Source organism: Lipotes vexillifer, unplaced genomic scaffold (genome assembly GCF_000442215.2).
Source record: "Lipotes vexillifer unplaced genomic scaffold, Lipotes_vexillifer_v1.1 scaffold82, whole genome shotgun sequence".
Lineage (NCBI taxonomy): Eukaryota > Metazoa > Chordata > Mammalia > Artiodactyla > Lipotidae > Lipotes > Lipotes vexillifer.
In genome coordinates, this window is record NW_006783121.1 from 1,493,120 (window position 1) to 1,513,593 (window position 20,474).

Genomic DNA, 20,474 nt, shown 5'->3' on the forward strand with positions numbered 1-20,474 from the left:
GAGCCATGGCCACTGAGCCTGCACGTCCGGAGCCTGTGCTCCGCAACGGGAGAGGCCACAACAGTGAGAGGCCCCCGTACGAAAAAAAAAAAAAAAAAAAAAAAAAACCCTTTTCTGTAGAAACAGTTTCTCTGGAGAATGTAAATCACCCTTCTGACTTTTCTCGACTTTTCAGTAAGTTGTGCAAACATCTCTCCACTACTCTGGCAAGAAGTGCTGAAGATTACTTAAAGAAAATCTTATGATTCCCACAGGTGGGCGTGTCTTTGAATATATCCCGTGATTTCCACCTGACCAGGTCCTTATAGAAATACTTTTGTACTTCTGTTAAGTTGAAGCTTCTCCTTCTAGAATGTTCTTCATCAATTTATTTTTTTACATCTTTATTGGAGTATAATTGCTTTACAGTGGTGTGCTAGTTTCTGCTTTATAACAAAGTGAATCAGTTGTACATATACATATGTTCCCATATCTCTTCCCTCTTGCATCTCCCTCCCTCCCACCCTCCCCATCCCACCCCTCTAGGTGGTCACAAAGCAACGAGCTGATCTCCCTGTGCTATGCGGCTGCTTCCCACTAGTTATCTATTTCACGTTTGGTAGTGTATATATGTCCATGCCACTCTCTCGCTTTGTCACACCTTACCCTTCCCCCTCCCCATATCCTCGAGTCCATTCTCTAGTAGGTCTCTGTCTTTATTCCCGTCTTACCCCTAGGTTCTTCATGACGTTTTTTTTTTTTTTCTTAAATTCCATATATATGTGTTAGCATACGGTATTTGTCTTTAGAATGTTCTTACATTCCGTCTTTATACTTCTTCAGTTTGTGCCTTTTCACCCATCCTTAGTATTAATTATCATAGGCAGCACAACATTTAATGTAACCTTAACAACTTTATTGAGTAAGTAAGTATGCATTACAGATAGATTGCAAGTCATTCTTGGTCCTGCAGAGACAGCTGTTTCTGCCGAGGCAAAACGAGAACTTGAATCCACAGTTCTGCTGCTACTGAAATACTTCTGAGTGTCTTGGTATGGGCACAATCTCCCTCAATATCCATTCAGACAGGTTTTGCTGTCACCTCTCCTTTCAGCTGAGGGATTCACAATATCTAAAAGAAACTTGTAAAGAACGCTTCTGTATCAGAGGTAGTTTTATACCTACATTATTAATCATAGAAAACATTTGGCCAAAGACTCCATAAAAGGGGCAGAGAAGATACACCAGAGCTCAAAGTTGGAACCAATTGTTTTTTCAAGCTAATTGGCCACAGTAACAAGAGTATCAGCTGAATTTTAGAGTAGCCTGTTCAGCCATTTAACATCAAAGCATGCAGTAGCCTGTGCATACAATAGCTCTTAGCGACAACCTTGAATTTGGCTTGAGCACCAAGGATGCATTTCAAAATGTGAAAAGTACATTGATGTGCAATGACTAGTGTTGTGAGCTGAAAGGTGGCTCCCCAAAGATACGTCCATGACCTAATTCTCAGAACCCGTGACGTTAACTTAGTTGGGAAAAGGGGCTTCACAGATGATGTAATTAAGTTAAGGATCTTGAAATGAGGAGATTATCACTGATAAACCGGTGGGCCTTACATGCCCTCACAAGTGTCTTTATAAGCAGGAGGCAGAGGTAGACTAGACATACAGAGGGAAAGGTGATATGAAGACAGAGCAGAAAGAGATTTGGCCCCAAGCCGAGGAATGATGACAGTCACGAGAAACTGGGAGAGGCAAGGAACAGGTTTTCTCCTAGAGCCTCCAGAGGGAGTACAGCCCTGCTCATACCTCACTTTACCACTTCTGGTCTCCAAAACGGTAAGAGAATGAATGCCTGTTGTTTTAAGTGAACATGTTTGGAGTACTCTGTTACAGCAACCACAGCAACAAACTACAGATTTCGGTACCAGGAAGTCAGGGACTGCTGTAACAAATACCTAAAAATGTAGAAGTGGCTTTGGAGTTAGCTCATGTGTAGAGGCTGGAAGAATTTTGAAGTATGTGATTGATTGATAGAAAAAGCATGGACTGCCTTAAACAGACCGTCGGGAAGAATAGGAATGTTAAAGGCGCGTCTCATGAGGGCTCAGAAGGAACTGAGGAACGTTTTATTGAAAACTAGAGGAAAGGTGATCCTTGCTATATAGCGGCAAAAAGCTTATCCAAATTGTCTCCAACAACTGTTGTGTGGAAAGTAGATCTATAAGTGATGAATTTGGATATTTAGCTGAGGAAATTTGAGAGCAAAGCATTGGCGGTATGGCCTAGTTTTTTCTGAGCTTAGAGTAAAATATAAGAGGAAAGGGATAAATTGAAGAAAGAGCTGTTAAGCAGAAAGGACCCAGCACTTGATGATTCAGGAAATTCTGAGCCTATTCAGATTGCAAAACATGCTAAAATGAAGATTCACTGTTGTTAGGATAGTGTGGATAGTATGCTCCGGAGATAAAGACAAGGCTGGATAACCTTTGGCTAGTGCTGTAGAGATTAGGCATTGACTCACTCACTGATCCACTCAGTCATCTCAGTAGAAGCCAGGAACAGAGGTGGTGTTATCTGGCAAAAGATCTGTGAGGACTCTCTTGTCTCACTAGTAAATCAATCAATATGATATATATGGGGAGCCTACAAAATTTTTGAGAAAGTTACACCAGCAGAAACAGTTCCAGCTTGGCCTGAAAGGGACAGAGACAGGACAAAATTAGAGAAGGCGGTCAGACTACCAAAATTTTACAGGCAGGAAGTAGGCTGATAGAGCTGCAAAGAGGTGATACCCTTCGATAGAAAAGATCAACCCTAGGGCAGAGCTGCAGGTTTAGAGGCAGAAGTACAAGCCATGGGCACAGAGGCAGAGACTTGATCCATGGGCCAAGAGGCCAGAGCTGCAGGCCTAAAGGATGTAGCCCTGAGACAAGGAGGATTACTGTCAAGTCTTGAAACCTAAGGGGATTCTGCCTGGCCAAATTCTGAAAATCATCAGGACAGGTGACTCCTTTCTAAGTTTGTTCCATTTTCTCCCTTTTGGAATAGGAATGTCTATAACTATTATCATATGCCTGTCCCACCACTGTATTCTGGAAGCAGGGGCCCTGTTAATGTCTTGTTTCACTGATTCACAGATGCAAAGGAATTTTGCCCCAGGGTTTTCACCTATAGCTGATTTAGATGAGCTAGGTGAGCTTTGGGACTTCGGAACGGAAGATGTTTGGATGAGAGTTTAGACTTCTTAGGGTTGAGACTTTTGGGAATGTTGGGATAGGGTGAATATACTTTGCACATGGGACAGACATAAATTTGGGGGGGGTCCAGAGGGCAGACTGTCATGGGCTAAAGGTCACCTCCAAAAAGATATGTCCACATCCTAATCCCCAGAACCTATGAATGTTACGTTTTTGGAAAAAGGGTCTTACAGATGTAATTAAGTTTAGGGCCTTCACATGAAACTATCCTGGATTATCTAGGTGGGCCCTAAATTCCAACAAAAGTGTCCTTATAAGAGAGAGGCATAGGGAGGTTAAATACATAGAGGAGAAGGTGATGTGAAGATGGAGCAGAGAGAGATGTGGCCGTAACCCGCAGAATGCCAATAGCTACCCGAAGCTGGAAGAGGCAAGGGAAGAGTTTCTTCTAGAGCCTCTGGAGGGAGCATGGCCCTTGATTTTGGACATCTGGCCACCACAACCATGAAAGAATAAATTTCTGATATGTTAGGACACCAAGTTTGTAGTAATTTGTTACAGCAGCCAAAGGAAACTAGTACAACTAGTACACATTTTAAAGGGTTTTGCAATTTTCAAAAACATCCTGAAGAAAATCTGCATAAATTGGTGCTTCTCACGTGTGGCAGTAATAAACCCAACAAAAGACTTTAGTATAATTTGGTTCTATACTAAAAATGTCACTATGTACTTTTTTCTGGTGATAAGTTTCAATCTAAAACAAAACTGCAAATGGCTAGAGCAGGACCACTATAAATCTGGGAAGCAAACCCTTTAATTGAGTTATCAGACCTTCGTGAAAGACCCTGAATGGTCTCATAATGTTTGTTTGTGAAAAGCATGTGGAATTATTCTAAATACAAATATATAATTTATCAATAATAATAGTACTTTTTTCCCCCCCACAAACTAAAAAATAAGGCAAGTTCACATCTGGAAAAGGTGATATTCATCAGTATGTCCACCTTGACCAGCCTGATAATATGGCATGGCAAATGCCCCTAAATATTAGTCAGGGTGAATATTTCAAAATATCATTTTCCTACAGTCTGAAAAGCTATCAAAAGAAAGACTCAAAGAAGCCATACCATGAAGATTTCAGAAAAGACTTTGTGAAGTTAAAAATACGTACATTAAGTATTTACATAAATTAGTAGAACCAAAACCTTTGTTGTTGCTGTTGTTAAAAAAACAGTGTGTGAAATTGATATGTCCCTTAAACTTGTGTGTGTGTGTGTGTGTGTGTGTGTGTGTGTGTGTGTGTGCATATGTGTGTGTCTTAAGATAGATGATAGGATAAAATTGTAAAATCTCAGATCCTGTTACTGCTTTTGATTTCTCTATTGTAGCAGCTTCAGAGCTTTGTAAAGGATAAGACCCAAGTAAGAATGCACTGGAGGAAAAGGCAGCAATTTGAATCACTGTACATCTATAAAAAGGAAACTGTGAGCTATTGGTCACTTGGTTACATTATCTGAGGGAGTGGCTTGCCAAGCCAGTCACTTGTTCTTTCTGAATGTCTATAATGTACTTTGGAGGAAGTAGAAATAGGATTTTCTTTATAAGAAATATACATATAAGAAATCGTTTACAATCACTGCATGGATTAGTCCAGAGAAGCTATACCACATTATTACAATGCATTTTTAAAAATAATAGACAAGTTAAGTATAACTTTTCCTCCCTCATCTATTTAAGAAAAATGTAGAGCCTGTTTTTTCCTCCTAGAGTTGCTTCGGCAGCATCATTTGAATTTGTTAATATAAGGTAAATAAGTATGATGATGACTGAGACGTTCACTTAGTCACTGGGATGTGGAATTATTGTAGCAGGAGATATAAATATATACACATATATACAGATACATACAGATAATTTCTTTTTCTTCTTCAGATCACCACGGCGGAACTGGAAAGGGGAGTAGAAAGGCAGATAAAACAACTGACCTCTCGGACAGTTTTCTGCTGCCTCCTGCGGAGAGAAATATTTTTCCCCTCAGATCTCCTAGAACTCTATTCCCTGCCTTCAAGGGGGTTGTGGGAGAAAGAAGCAATAGAGAGAAGAAATAAACCATGGAGAATAGAGAGCAATATTTACCTTTGAAAATCTGAATAAAGGCAACAGAATTTGCAGGTTCAGCCCTAGCATAAACATTAAAATGTGAGGTTTTTCTCAAAAACAAACAGCCATATAAAGTATTTGTATAAAGTAGATATATGTGCATAATTAGAAAATACCTCTTTAAACAAAGTTTAAATCACTTTCTCTAACTGCTTCTGTTAAACTTTCTGGCTTATTTTTAGCAATGATAAGTGCCTGCAATATCATGCTGAAACTCTAGATTAATGATAAGTTTAATTTCAGCCGAAGCAGATGAATCCATCAACTTTCACTTGAGATAAGATTCTAAGTAACTCGACGGGGTGGGGGGGTGGGGGGTGTGAAGCAGTACTTTTTCTGAGTTTCCAAAAATGGCTTCTTTTACAGAGTGTGCAATATCAGTGCCTTTCCAAACCATTAACAAACACACACATTTTCACTGGCCTTTTCCTTTTCTATATAACAGGAATCAGAAGTAGACACTGACTAATTCTTTCTATTCTTTTTCTTCTTTTTTCTTCCTTTTTTTTTGGGGGGGGGTGACTTCAAATTTGAGTAATAATATTATACATTTTTGACAGACTGAATGGTTTTGAAAGTCTTTGGAACTCTTCAGTTTCTTACACTTTCATCATCACGGTCAGGCCACACACAGTAGCAAATAATACACATCTTTACACTAAAAGGGAACGCATTTTATAATCCTGGTAATTGTGTTCATATTAGTATAACTGTGGGAGGAGTCTTGCAGTAACTTTACATATGCACGCTATTGCATCCAGTTCAGCCTGATCTTTGCAGAAATGTACTTATTTCCTCTCCATCCCTTGAGTGCATGTTTTGTTCTTCCCAAAATGTATGATTTTGTTTACTTAAGTATTTTCATATTCTTTGGCATCAGGAGTCACTTAGATGAGATAGCTCCATTGTGGCGAGAGCGTGACCTTTCCAAAGGTACTCGTCTGTTATCTGTAAGACAAAGAGAAAAAGAACCGAAAACATGGTGAGCTTTAGATCCCAGTTGTTATGTGATGTCAGGTTGAGAGAGGTTTTCAAACAGTCCTGAAAAATTGCTTCAAATGAATATGTAAATAACAAGGAGCCAAGATCTGAGGTGTTCATGCTGCAGCTCCCAGGCTGAGTTCAAGAGTTTGAAATCAGCATTAAATGACTTTTCTTGGTAAGTGAAGTCAGAGTGACGAAAGAAATGGAAGAATTCGCTCAAGCACAGTCCCCTTGGAAATAGCAGGCGACAACAAAATTCCTTGGTAAAGATGTTAAATTGAAAGGATCTATGTACAGTGCCTTTTGTTGGAAAGCACTTCAATTCCCCATGAGTTTTCAATCTGTATGTTGGCTATCTCTAGAGCACACCAGCGTGGGCAGAGCAAAAAAGAGTTATTTTTTACAATGATTGCGATATATGGCAATCAAATCAGCTACCAAGTCTTTGCCTGATTATGTGATGTAAACAAATTCAATACATTATATAGTCATTATGGGACTGAATAATGAATAGGTCCCATTCCCCTCACCCGTCATGGGAAAAATAATCACTGTAGAGAGAACTGTTGGCACAAAGCTTGGAAAGCAAAGTTTAAAAGCATTGACAGTTGCTGAAAATAGTTTTAGCTTTAATAGGAAAAAGGTTTACAGCTCTGCATTGTGATGATCACTATTATGTTATTATCACCTCTGTTTTACGCTCAGCTTAAATGCAACTGATATCGGTGAAAATCCCTTTCTGAAAAAAGCATAATGCACTTAAGATTCTCTATTTAGAATGAGACTAGGTCCCTAGAAATAATGACAACTACCAGCACTTACATAAATGTTAACACTTTACACTCGTTAATTTGCTAATTCACACAACATCCCTGGGAGGTAAGCGCATTTCATTCTATCCTATTATCTCTGCTTTAGTGATGAAGGTTACACAGCAAATCAATGGTATGACAGGGGCTTCTAAAGCAAAGTTAATGCCTAGATGTCAGGCCTGCTTTGTTCAGAGGTAGATGCTGGGGCCTCCCAGGCTCCTACTCATTTCCTCCCTAAGATCATACCCAAGGAGCACATTCTGCCTGTCCCATGGGGAGGATGGACTCTGAGAAATGTTGAGGTTTTGCCATGGGATCTTTCTCATCTGTGCTAGTGTTTCTTGAGTGATTCCGGGTAGTCTGTGGTCAGTACACAGAGCAAAAGCTAACTGGCCTCCATAACCTTGGCCTCGTTAACACCACAGAATGAGTGCACTGAACCAACCAGCCATAAGCTCAAAGTGCCTTATAATGCAGTAATATCACTGAGAGGTGAGAAAGAAAGAGATATTTTCTCTATTCAGAGATATATGTGAGTGATGGATTATTTGGGCATCCTTTTAAAGATACCATTAAAAAATCCATTATTTAGTTTGTGATATGGATCACAATTCAGCTAAAAATGTAAAGATAACATTCCTAGATAAAGGGCTTATTACTTATTACTTATTACTTAGATGTCACTGGTTTGCATACAGATTGGTTTGGGACTTCTTAGAAGACATTTACAAATGAGTTTATAATATGATGGCTACCATTGCATTGCTAGCATTTAAGTATTCAGTGTTAAAGCTATCAGATAGGAGAATGATGGTACCATTCACAGAGGATTGTCCCAGCTCAGAAAAAAGGCTTGTGCCTTGGTGGTCCTACACACTAAGGTCAGCTGGCATTCATACTCACTCCAGGAAGGCTATTGGTACCCCATACCACCACTCACTGCCCACTGGGTTCAAGAGACGTACCACATACAAAAACCTAGCCTTGCAGCAGTAAATGAAGTGATGACAGGATTCACATCAACCTGCAACTTCCTTGGTAGCATCTGGTGTGAGAAAATAAACTTTCAAGTCAAAATGAACAGGGGAAAGGAGACTGAAGCTTTCGGAAGGCAGGATAAACACTGGTTGATGGCCCAAATCCAGCTCTTGGCATACACAAAAGAGAATTATTCTATATTTCGTCCCTTCCTCTCTCCTTCTCTCCCTCTATCCCTCCCTTCCTTCTCTTTCTGTCTCTCTCTCTTTAAATATTTTTGGTACCTAATTGGTACCTATGTATATGAGATAATTATAAGTAGAAGCAATCCTGAAAGGCCATCACTTGTATTTTTGAAATGTCAACCTCCAACATTGTTTATGAGAAAATGACACTAGAAACAATGGCAGCGGGGGACCTTCAAGATGGCGGAGGAGTAAGAAGTGGAGATCATCTTCCTCCTCACAAACACATCAGAAATACATCTACGCGTGGAACACCACCTACTGAACGCTGGCAGAAGACCTCAGACTTCCCCAAAGGCAAGAAACTCCCCACGTACCCGGGTAGGGCAAAAGAAAAAAGAAAAAACAGAGACAAAAGAATAGGGACAGAACCTGCACCTCTGGGAGGGAGCTGTGAAGGAGGAAAGGTCTCCACACACTAGGAAGCCCCTTCGCGGGCAGAGAATGTAGGTGGCAGAGCGCGGAAGCTTCGGAGCCGCGGAGGAGAGCGCAGCCACAGGGGTGCGGAGGGCAAAGCGGAGAGGCTCCCGCACAGAGGATCGGTGCCGACCGGCGCTCACCAGCCCGAGAGGCTTGTGTGCTCACCCACCAGGTAGGGTGGGGGCTGGGAGCTGAGGCTCGGGCTTCGGAGGTCAGATCCCAGGGAGAGGACTGGGGTTGGCTGAGTAAACACAGCCTGAAGGGGGCTAGCGCACCACAGCTAACTGGGAGGGAATCTGGGAAAAGGTCTGGAACTGCCTAAGAGGCAAGAAACCATTGTTCTGCGGTGCGTGAAGAGAGGAGAGCCAGAACACCACCTAAATGAGCTTCAAAGACAGGCATGAGCCGTGGCCACGCGGCTAACAGCGTGGACACCAGAGATGGGCATGAGACGCTAAGGCTGCTGCTGCTACCACCAAGAATCCTGTGTGCAAGCACAGGTCACTATCCATAACCCCCCCACCCCAGGAGTCTGTGCAGCCCGCCAATGTCAGGGTTCCGTGATCCAGGGACAATGTCCCTGGAAGAACACATGGCATGCCTCAGGCTTTTGCAAAGTCACGGCAGGCTGCAGGCTGGTCACGCATTCCAATCATGACTACCATACCCCTCCCTCTCCCTGGTCTGAATGAGCAAGAGCAACCTAATCAGCTGCTGCTTTAAACCCCTCCTGTCTGGGGAGGGAACAGATGCCTGAGGGTGACGTACACGCAGAGATGGTGCCAAAACCAAAGTTGAACCCCAGGAGCTATGCAAACAAAGAAGAGAAAGGGAAATTTTTCCCAGCAGTCTCAGAGGCAGCAGATTAAATCCCCATAATCAACTTGATGTACTTGCATATGTGGAATACTTGAATAGACAATGAATTGTCCCAAAACTGAGGCGGTGGACTTTGGGAGCAACTGCAGACTTGGGGTTTGTGGTCTGTAACTGATTTGTTTCTGATTTTTATGTTTATCTTAGTTTAGTTTTTAGTGCTTGCTATCATTGGTGGATTTGTTTATTGGTTTGGTTGCTCTCTTCTTTTTTTATTTTAATAATAAAAAGAATTTTTTTAAATTATTTTAAATTTTTCTTTCTTTTTCTTTCTTTTTTTCCCTTTGTCTACTGAGCCGTGTGGCTGACAGGGTCTTGGTGCTCTGGCCTGGTGTCAGGCCTGAGCCTCTGAGGTGGGAGAGCTGAGTTCAGGACACTGGACACCAGAAACCTCCTGGCCTCCCATAATATCAATCAGCGAGAGTTCTCCCAGAGATCTCCACCTCAATGCTAAGACCCAGCTCCACCCAATGGCCAGCAAGCTCCAGTGCTGGATGCCCCATGCCAAACAACTAGCAAGACAGGAACACAAACCCACCCATTAGCAGAGAGGCTGCCTAAAATCATACTAAGCTCACAAACACCCCAAAACACACCATGGGATGTGGCCCTGCCCACCAGAAACACAAGATCCAGCCCCACCCACCAGAACACAGGCACCAGTCCCCTCCACCAGGAAGCCTACACAACCCACTGAACCAACCTCACCCATTAGGGGCAGACACCAAAAACAATGGGAACTACGAACCTGCAGCCTGTGCAAAGGAGACCCCAAACACAGTAAGATAAGCAAAATGAGAAGACAGAGAAACACACAGCAGATGAAGGAGGAAGGTAAAAACCTACTAAACCAAACAAATGAAGAGGAAATAGGCAGTCTACCTGAAAAAGAATTCATAGCAAGGGCAGTAAAGATGATCCAAAATCTTGGCAATAGAATGGAAAAAATAAAAGAAACGTTTAACAAAGACCTAGAAGAACTAAAGACCAAACAAACAATGATGAACAACACAATAAATGAAATTAAAAATTCTCTAGAAGGAATGAATAGCAGAATGACTGAGGCAGAAGAATGGATAAGTGACCTTGAAGATAAAATAGTGGAAATACGACAGAGCAGAATAAAGGAAAAAGAATGAAAAGATTGAGGACGGGTCTGAGAGACCTCTGGGACAACATTAAACACACCAACATTCAACTTAAAGGGGTATTAGAAGAAGAGAGAAAAAGAAAGAGACTGAGAAAATATTTGAAGAGATTATAGTTGAAAACTTCCCTAACATGGGAAAGGAAATAATCAATCAAGCCCAGGAAGCACAGAGAGTCCCATACAGGATAAATCCAAGTAGAAACAGGTCAAAACACATATTAATCAAACTATCAAAAATTAAACACAAAGAAAAAATATTAAAAGCAGCAGGGGAAGAGCAAGAAATAACATACAAGAGAATCCCCACAAGGTTAAGAGATGACCTATCAGCTCAAACTCTGCAAGCCAGAAGGGAGTGGCAGGACATATTTAAAGTGATGAAAGGGAAAAAATTACAACCAAGATTACTCTATTCAGCAAGGATCTCATTCAGGTTTTTGTTTTGTTTTGTTTTGTTTTTTTGCGATACGCGGGCCTCTCACTATTGTGGCCTCTCCTGTTGTGGAGCACAGGCTGCAGACGCGCAGGCTCAGCGGCCATGGCTCACGGGCCTAGCCGCTCCGTGGCATGTGGGATCGTCCCAGACCGGGGCACGAACCCGTGTCCCCTGCATCGGCAAGTGGACTCTCAACCACTGCGCCACCAGGGAAGCCCTGTTTTTGTTTTTTTGCAGTACGCGGGCCTCTCACTGTTGTGGCCTCTCCCACTGAGGAGCACAGGCTCCGGACGCGCAGGCTCAGCGGCCATAGCTCACGGGCCTAGCCTCTCCACGGCATGTGGGATCTTCCTGGACCAGGACACAAACGTGTGTCCCCTGCATCGGCAGGCGGACTCTCAACCACTGCACCACCAGGGAAGCCCTCATTCAGGTTTGATGGAGAAATTACAAACTTTACAGACAAGCAAAAGTTAAGAGAATTCAGCACCACCAAACCAGCTTTAAAACAAATGCTAAAGGAACTCTGCTGATCAGAAAACACAAGAGGAGGAAAAGGCCTACAAAAACAAACCCAAAACAATTAAGACAATGGTAATAGGAACATACACATCGATAAATACCTTAAATGTAAATGGATTAAATGCTCCAACCAAAAGACATAGACTGGCAGAATGGATACAAAAACAAGACCCGTATATATGCTGTCTACAAGAGACCCACTTCTGACCTCGGGACATATACAGACTGAAGGTGAGGGGATGGAAAAAGGTGTTCCATGCAAATGGAAATCAAAGAAAGCTGGAGTAGCAATTCTCATATCAGACAAAAGAGACTTTAAAATAAAGACTATTACAAGAGACAAAGAAGGACACTACATAATGATCAAGGGATCGATCCAAGAAGAAGATACAACAATTGTAAACATTTATGCACCAAACACAGGAGCACCACAATACATAAGGCAAACGCTAACAGTCATAAAAGGGGAAATTGACAGTAACAAAATCATAGTAGGGGACTTTAACATCCCACTTTCACCAATGGACAGATCAACCAAAATGAAATAAATAAGGAAACACAAGCTTTAAATGCCACATTAAACAAGATGGACTGCATTGATATTTCTAGGACATTCCATCCAAAAACAACAGAATACACTTTCTTCTCAGGTACTCATGGAACATTCTTCAGGACAGATCATAACTTGGGTCACAGATCAAGACTTGGTAAATTTAAGAAAACTGAAATTGTATCAAGTACCTTTTCTGACCACAATGCTATGAGACTAGATATCAATTACAGGAAAAAATATGTAAAAAATACAAACACATGGAGGCTAAACAATACGCTACTAAATAACCAAGAGACCACTGAAGAAATCAAAGAGGAAATCAAAAAATACCTAGAGACAAATGCCAATGAAAACGTGATGACTCAAAACCTATGGGATGCAGCAAAAGCAGTTCTAAGAGGGAAGTTTATAGCAATAAAATCCTACCTCAAGAAACAAAAAACATCTCAGATAAGTAACCTAACCTTACACCTGAAGCAATTAGAGAAAGAAGAACAAAAAAAAAACCCCAACGTTAGCAGATGGAAAGAAATCATAAAGATCACATCAGAAACACATGAAAAAGAAATGAAAGAAACAAAGGCAAAGACCAATAAAACTAAAAGCTGGTTCTTTGAGAAGTAAACAAAATTGATAAACCATTAGCCAGGATCATCAAGAAGAAAAGGGAGAAGACTCAAATCAACAGAATTTGAAATGAAAAAGGAGAAGTAACAACTGACACTGCAGAAACACAAAGGGCCATGAGAGATTACTACAAGCAAATCTATGCCAATAAAATGGACAACCTGGAAGAAATCGATGAATTCTTAAAAAAGCACAACTTTCTGAGACTGGACCAGGAAGAAATAGAAAACATAAACAGACCAATCACAAGCACTGATGCTGAAACTGTCATTAAGAAGCTTCCAACAAACAAAAGCCCAGGGTCAGATGGCTTCACAGGCGAATTCGATCAAACATTTAGAGAAGAGCTAACACCTATCCTTCTCAAACGCTTCCAAAATATAGCAGAGGGAGGAACACTCCCAAACTCATTCTACGAGGCCACCATCACCCTGACACCAAAACCAGACAAAGATGTCACAAAAAAAGAAAACTACAGGCCAACATTACTGATGAACATAGGTGCAAAAGTCCTCAACAAAATACAAGCCAACAGAATCCAATAGCACATTAAAGGATCATACACCATGATCAAGTGGGGTTTATCCCAGGAATGAAAGGATTCTTCAGTATATGCAAATCAATCAATGTGATACACCATATTAACAAACTGAAGGATGAAAACCATATGATCATCTCAATAGATGCAGAAAAAGCTTTGACAATATTCAACACCCATTTATGAAAACTCTCCAGAAAGAAGGCATAGAGGGAAACTTCCTCAATATAATAAAGGCCACATATGACACACCCACAGCCGACATCATTCTCAATGGTGAAAAACTGAAACCATTTTCTCTAAGATCAGGAACAAGTCAAGGTTGCCCACTCTCACCACTATTATTCAACATAGTTTTGGAAGTTTTAGCCATGGCAATCAGGGAAGAAAAAGAAATAAAATGAATCCAAATCAGAAAAGAAGAAGTAGAACTGTCACTGTTTGCAGGTGATGATACTATACATAAAGAATCCTAAAGATGCTATCAGAAAACTCCTAGAGCTAATCAATGAATTTGGTAAAGTAGCGGGATACAAAATTAATGCACAGAAATCTCGTGCATTCCTATACAGTAACGCCGAAAAACCTGAAAGAGAAATTAAGAAAACACTCCCATTTACCAGTGCAACAAAAAGAATGAAATACCTCAGAATAAACCTACCTGGGGAGACAAAAGACCTGTATGCACAAAACTATAAGACACTGATGGAAGAAATTAAAGACAATACAAATAATGAAGAGATATACCATATTCTTGGATTTAAAGAATCAACATTTTGAAAAAAATACTACCCAAAGCAATGTACAGATTCAATGCAATCTCTATCAAACTACCAATGGCATTTTTCACAGAACTAGAACAAAAATTTCACAATTTGTATGGAAACACAAAAGACCCCGAATAGTCAAAGCAATGTTGAGAACGAAAAATGGAGCTGGAAGGAATCAGGCTCCCTGACTTCAGACTATACTACAAAGCTACAGTAATCAAGACAGTATGGTACTGGCACAAAAACAGAAATATAGATAAATGGAACATGATAGAAAGCCCAGAGATAAAACCACGCACATGTGGTCACCATATTTTTGATAAAGGAGGCAAGAATATACAATGGAGAAAAGACAGCCTCTTCAATAAGTGGTGCTGGGAAAACTGGACAGCTACATGTAAAAGAATGAAATTAGAACACTCCTGAGTACCATACACGAGAATAAACTCAAAATGGATTAAAGACCTAAATGTAAGGCCAGACACTATCAAACTCTTAGAGGAAAACATAGGCAGAACACTCTATGACATAAATCACAGCAAGATCCTTTTTGATCCACCTCCTAGAGAAATGGATATAAAAACAAAAATATACAAATTGGACCTAACGAAACTTCAAAGCTTTTGCACAGCAAAGGAAACCAGAAATAAGACTAAAAGACAACCCTCAGAATGGGAGAAAATATTTGCAAACAAAGCAACTGACAAAGGATTCATCTCCAAAATATACAAGCAGCTCATGCAGCTTAATATCAAAAAAACGAACAACCCAATCCAAAAATGAGCAGAAGACCAAATAGACATTTCCCCTAAGAAGATATACAAGTTGCCAACAAACACATGAAAGGATGTTCAATATCACAAATCATTAGAGAAATGCAAATCAAAACCACAATGAGGTATCACCTCACACTGGTCAGAATGTCCATCATCAAAACATCTACAAACAATAAATGCTGGAGAGGATGTGGATGAGATGGAACACTCTTGCACTGTTGGTGGGAATGTAAATGATACAGCCACTATGGAGAACAGTATGGAGGTTCCTTAAAAAACTAAAAATAGGACTACCATATGACCCAGCAATCCCACTACTGGGCATATACCCTGTGAAAACCATAGTTCAAAAAGAGTCATGTACCACAGTGTCCATTACAGCTTTATTTACAATAGCCAGGACATGGAAGCAACCTCAGGGACCAGTGACAAGATGAATGGATAAAGAAGATATGGCACATATATACAATGGAATATTACTCAGCCATGAAAAGAAATGAAATTGAGTTATTTGTAGTGAGCTGGATGGACCTAGATTCTGTCATACCGAATGAAGTAAGTCAGAAGCAAACACCGTATGCTAACACATATATATGGAATCTAAAAAAAATGGTTCTCGTGAACCTAGGGGCAGGACAGGATTAAAGATGCAGACGTAAAGAATGGACTTGAGGACACGGGGAGGGGTAAGGGTAAGCTGGGACGAAGTGAGAGAGTAGCACTGACATATATACACTGCTAAATGCAAAATAGATAGCTAGTGGGAAGCAGCTACATCGCACGGGGAGATTAGCTTGGTGCTTTGTGACCACCTAGAGGGGTGGGATAGGGAGGGTGGGGGGGTGAGATGCAAGAGGGAGGGGCTATGGGGATATATGTATACATATAGCTGATTCACTTTGTTATACAGCAGAAACTAACACAACATTGTAAAGCAATTATACTCCAATAAAGATGTTACAAAGAAGAAAAAAGAAACAACGACAGCAAGACTGCTCTGGGTTTTTGTGATTTATTTACAATTCTCTGTATGTATTTTAGGTACAAAATATATTTATACTCTAGAGCTGTATGGATCAGGTAGAAGTGCAATTTGGACGATAATATGTTATATGTATATATAATATGGATATATATGAATATAAATATTCATCTCTTCTCACAGTCTAATAGCTCGCAATCTAATGATAGCAATTTTCATACTTGGATTCATGCCTTCTTTGAGGCAGAGACTGAGAATCACTGAATATTTAAAAATACAACTTCTATATTTACAGTATTAAATACTAATGGGTAAAAAATCAGTGGTCTGACCCTCATAAGGTCAGGACACATGGTTGCTATCAAATTTATGAGAAAAGAGCAAATGCTAATTATTATTGCTGTCGGGGTGATGGAGTAATTTGGGTGATTGTGAGAGTGATTGCACTTCCTATTTGGAAACATAGGTGAAGGAGGCAGGTGCCCATGTGATATGATTTGAGAGCTCCAGGAGCCCCAGATTGAACCAAATCCACTTTTCTACCCAGTCTTATTCTCCCAACACTACTGATACTAGAATAGTTTAGATGGAAAAAAATAGGAGTCTCTCCTCCAAAAAGTCAGTAGTTTAAAAAATATGTATTTACCTGAGGTGATGCGGAGGGCTTTGTTAATAAGTAGTGGCTTCCCTTTCCAATTTGCCTTGTTGTGTTTTTGGAAATGAAAGAGAGGAAGATGGGGGGAGGCATCAGGCTATGTGTGTATACTTGTTGGGGATATTGTGCAATGAGATACAGGAAAATACATTTCATCAGAGGTTGAGGGAACATGATTTGTCATAATGTTCCTCTGTTTCCATTTTCTGAATGCATGAGGTAACACAGTGAATAAGAAAGCCTAGAGAGTCCAATGTATCCTCATGGTCTAAGAATTCACTAAGGGATTCTATTGTTTGTAAACACAAGGATTAATGCAACAGTAGAGCCTGAGATGCCCATACCAAGAATCCACCATAGTTGGGCATACATACCCTATCAGATTCTTTTTGGTCACCAAAGGCTTGATGCCCTATGTGAAGGTGAAAATATTCTGACATTACAGACAGTAACCTGGTCATAGTGTGAAATTGAAGAGAGGGGAATAGTTATATGAAAATGTGCAGCCCATGGAGGAGGGGTGACCAAACCTAAAACAATATGCCAATCTGTCACAGAAAGAGAATATAAATACATGGTCCAGCTTTGACATGATTCTGCACATTGTGAATATCAGGTTAACCAGCTCACACCACTTTCAAGCCTTTCTCCACTGTCATAAGAGCAAGAAGCTTTATGCCTTTTCTGAGCATAAATTGATTTGGCATTCATCTCAAAACCTTCCCAGTAGAATCCTGAGTGAATAGATTAAACCTGTTATTGCATTGCTCTAAAATTCATTCATGCAATCATTTATTCAACAACTATGTACAAAGCACATCATCCATTAAATACCTGAATGTCACAAAATTTCAGATCACACCTAAATCTACACTGCTAATTTCCTTCCTACTGAAAACTTTGTCAAAGTGAGGTAACTGAGGAATAAGCATATCATAGATAAAGCTTAAACAAAATGTGGTGTGAGACAGACCAAAGGACTCAAGCCTGTGGAATGTAATCTGGGAACTTTTAATTACTCCTCTAATAAAGTGAGCGTATGCCAAAGGTACAGGGCTGTGTGTTGTATATTGCATGAGTAGGTCAAGTTGAGATTGAAAACATGTGATAAAAAGACCATGTCCATTATTCATTTCCCCCCAGGCTAGGCATCCAGCTGTTGTCTATGGAAGAACTGTTTCCTTCCTGGTGCTTCATAGGCACGTTAGATGTATCAACGTTGACCTAACACAATGCAACTATACCCTCCCAATAGGGTAACATAAAATAAGTGTGTCTGGCATATACTGCACATTGTGCTACAAAACATCCCGTTTTAATGAAAATTAGTTGGCTAGAAAACAAAGGAAAAGAAAGCCTCTGCAATTTACTGTGAGCTTTCTTTTCTCTAAAACTCTTCAAAAATGATGGTGTGGCAGATTGACCATCAATGGACAGGCATTGTTTCCAGCAAAAAGAGCAAACAGAGGATGGGGTTTGCGCAGCTCAGGCTAAGAAAACCAAGAAAATTTTAGGTTGCTTTGGAAAATGTCTGTTGAGTAGCTATTTGCATGCCAAACACTGATGAAAGATAATTATTGTAGACTGTTATAGTGAAATCATACCATATGAACTTACATCTTTTTTCCCTTCTGTCCCTTGATTCCAAAACGGTTTATGATTTTTTCTGTGCTTTTGGGGATCCTGACTTGATACAGTTTCTCACTCATTAGAAACGACTGGAAGGAAAGTGGCAACAGAATTAGGCTTGGGCCTAAGCTCTTGGTGGAGGACAGCCGGTTTGTTGACTAGATTCCTTCTCTTCATTTACCAGAATACTAGATTCGTTCTCTTCACTTACCAGAATAATGTCTTTAAAAAACAAAAAAGTTGAGCTCGAACTGTATGTTCAAATTGGCGTTCTACTTTTTCATTTAACATTTTATTGTAGAAATTTTCCATTTCATTAAACTTCTGAAACATGATATTGAAAACATGATTTTTAATGGCCACATGCTCTTCTTTTTATATAAATATGTCACAATTTGGTTAACCATTTCTCTACTGTTGGACATGTAGGTTGCTTCCAAGTTTTTGCTATTATACTAAGGCTTGCAATGAATATCCTTATAGTTTATATCATATTATATACATCATGTGTAGAAGTGGCATTGTTAAGTATGCAAAATTAAGTCCAAATTGTATTCCAGAATACTTGTATTAATTTAAATCCAATTGGCAATAAGTAAATGAATTTGTCTGTCTTATTGTTGGGTATTAATTTTTTAAAAATGTGCTAATATGAAAAGTGACCAATGGCATCTGATTCTTTTGGCCCTTCTTCAAATCTTAGTAAAGTGGAAATTTTCATATGTTATTATCCATTTCTATTTCTTCCTTTAAATGCTGGTCATATCCCTTGCCCAATAAATTGATCGATCTTTTACACTGTGATCCATTCCTTTATTGTGAACCTTAGGAAGTCTTTCTCTGGCCAGAGACATTTGATTAACATTCAACTATATCTCGTCTTCATCTTCTTTTTTTTAAATTAATTAATTAATTAATTTAATTTTGGCTGTGTTGGGTCTTCATTGCTGCGCATGTGGGCTTTTTCTAGTTGTGGTGAGCGGGGGTTACTCTTCGTTGTGGTGCACGGGCTTCTCATTGCGGTGGCTTATCTTTGCTGCGGAGCACAGGCTCTAGGTGCGCGGGCTTCAGTAGTTGTGGCTTGCAGGCTCTAGAGCGCAGGCTTAGTAGTTGTGGCGCATGGGCTTAGTTGCTCCGCGGCATGTGGGATCCTCCAGGACCAGGGCTCGAACCTGTGTCCCCTGCACTGGCAGGCAGATTCTTAACCACTGCGCCACTAGGGAAGTCCCTATATCTCTTCTCCTTTAAGGTTTCATTTTTTCTAACACTTATTTAAATGATCTAGAATTTATTTTGTTGTACAATGTCAGGTAAGTTTCCACATTGCTTGCTTGCTTGCTTTTTTCCTTGCCAAAGGGAAATGGGTTGTTCCAGCATCATCTGTTGAATAATCATGACTTTCTACATTGATTCATGATATATTTTTTTTGTTTTTTGTTTTTTTAAGATTTGTGTGTGTGTGTGTGTTTTAATACAATTTATTTATTTAATTTATTTATTTTTGGCTGTGTTGAGTCTGTTGCTTCATGTGGGCTTTCTCTAGTTGTGGCAAGTGGGGGTCTATTCCTCATTGCGGTGCACAGGCTTCTCATTGCGGTGGCTTCTCTTGTTGCGGAGCACAGGCTCTAGGCGCGTGGGCTCAGTAGTTGTGGCACACAGGCTTAGTTGCTCCGTGGCATGTGGGATCTCCCCAGACCAGGGCTTGAACCTGTGTCCCCTGCGTTGGCAGGCGGATTCTTAACCACTGCGCTACCAGGGAAGCCCCATGATATTTCTTTTTTATATATTAAATTATCTATACCAGGGTACATTTCTGTTCCATTGACTTAAGTATTTTTCCAACTATTTTTGTGCCCATGACTTCTGATTTCATTATTTGTCTCATAATATGTTTTAATACCTAGTGGAGATAATCCTCTATAATTTATATTTTCATTTCAAACATGTATTTTTAGGGCACATTTTAGAACTCTACATCATGCTATAATCACAAAACAACTTGAAAACAATACAGTTTGACAAGTAAACCCAATAGGTACTAACTAGGGTATCCTAGTAAGGCTAGGCAGATGTCTATTTCCTGAGCGCCAATGAGTCAAGTGACTCTAAAGTCCCTAATGATGTTTTTAAGAGTTCTCCTCAGGTTCTTCATTTTCTTAAAGACTTAATAAGCCTCTTTC

The 20,474-nt window shown here is 40.1% G+C and overlaps 1 protein-coding gene across 1 annotated transcript in view; it reads right to left on the reverse strand.

The window, feature by feature from the left end:
• Positions 1-6,224: 6,224 nt before the first annotated feature.
• The window catches only part of DIAPH2 (diaphanous related formin 2), an 886,998-nt gene continuing 872,748 nt past the window's right edge, over positions 6,225-20,474 (reverse strand). The window contains exon 27 of the mRNA XM_007455866.1: positions 6,225-6,289. Within this exon, the coding sequence (XP_007455928.1) occupies positions 6,225-6,289 (65 nt within the window). The remainder of the gene's footprint in view (positions 6,290-20,474) is intronic.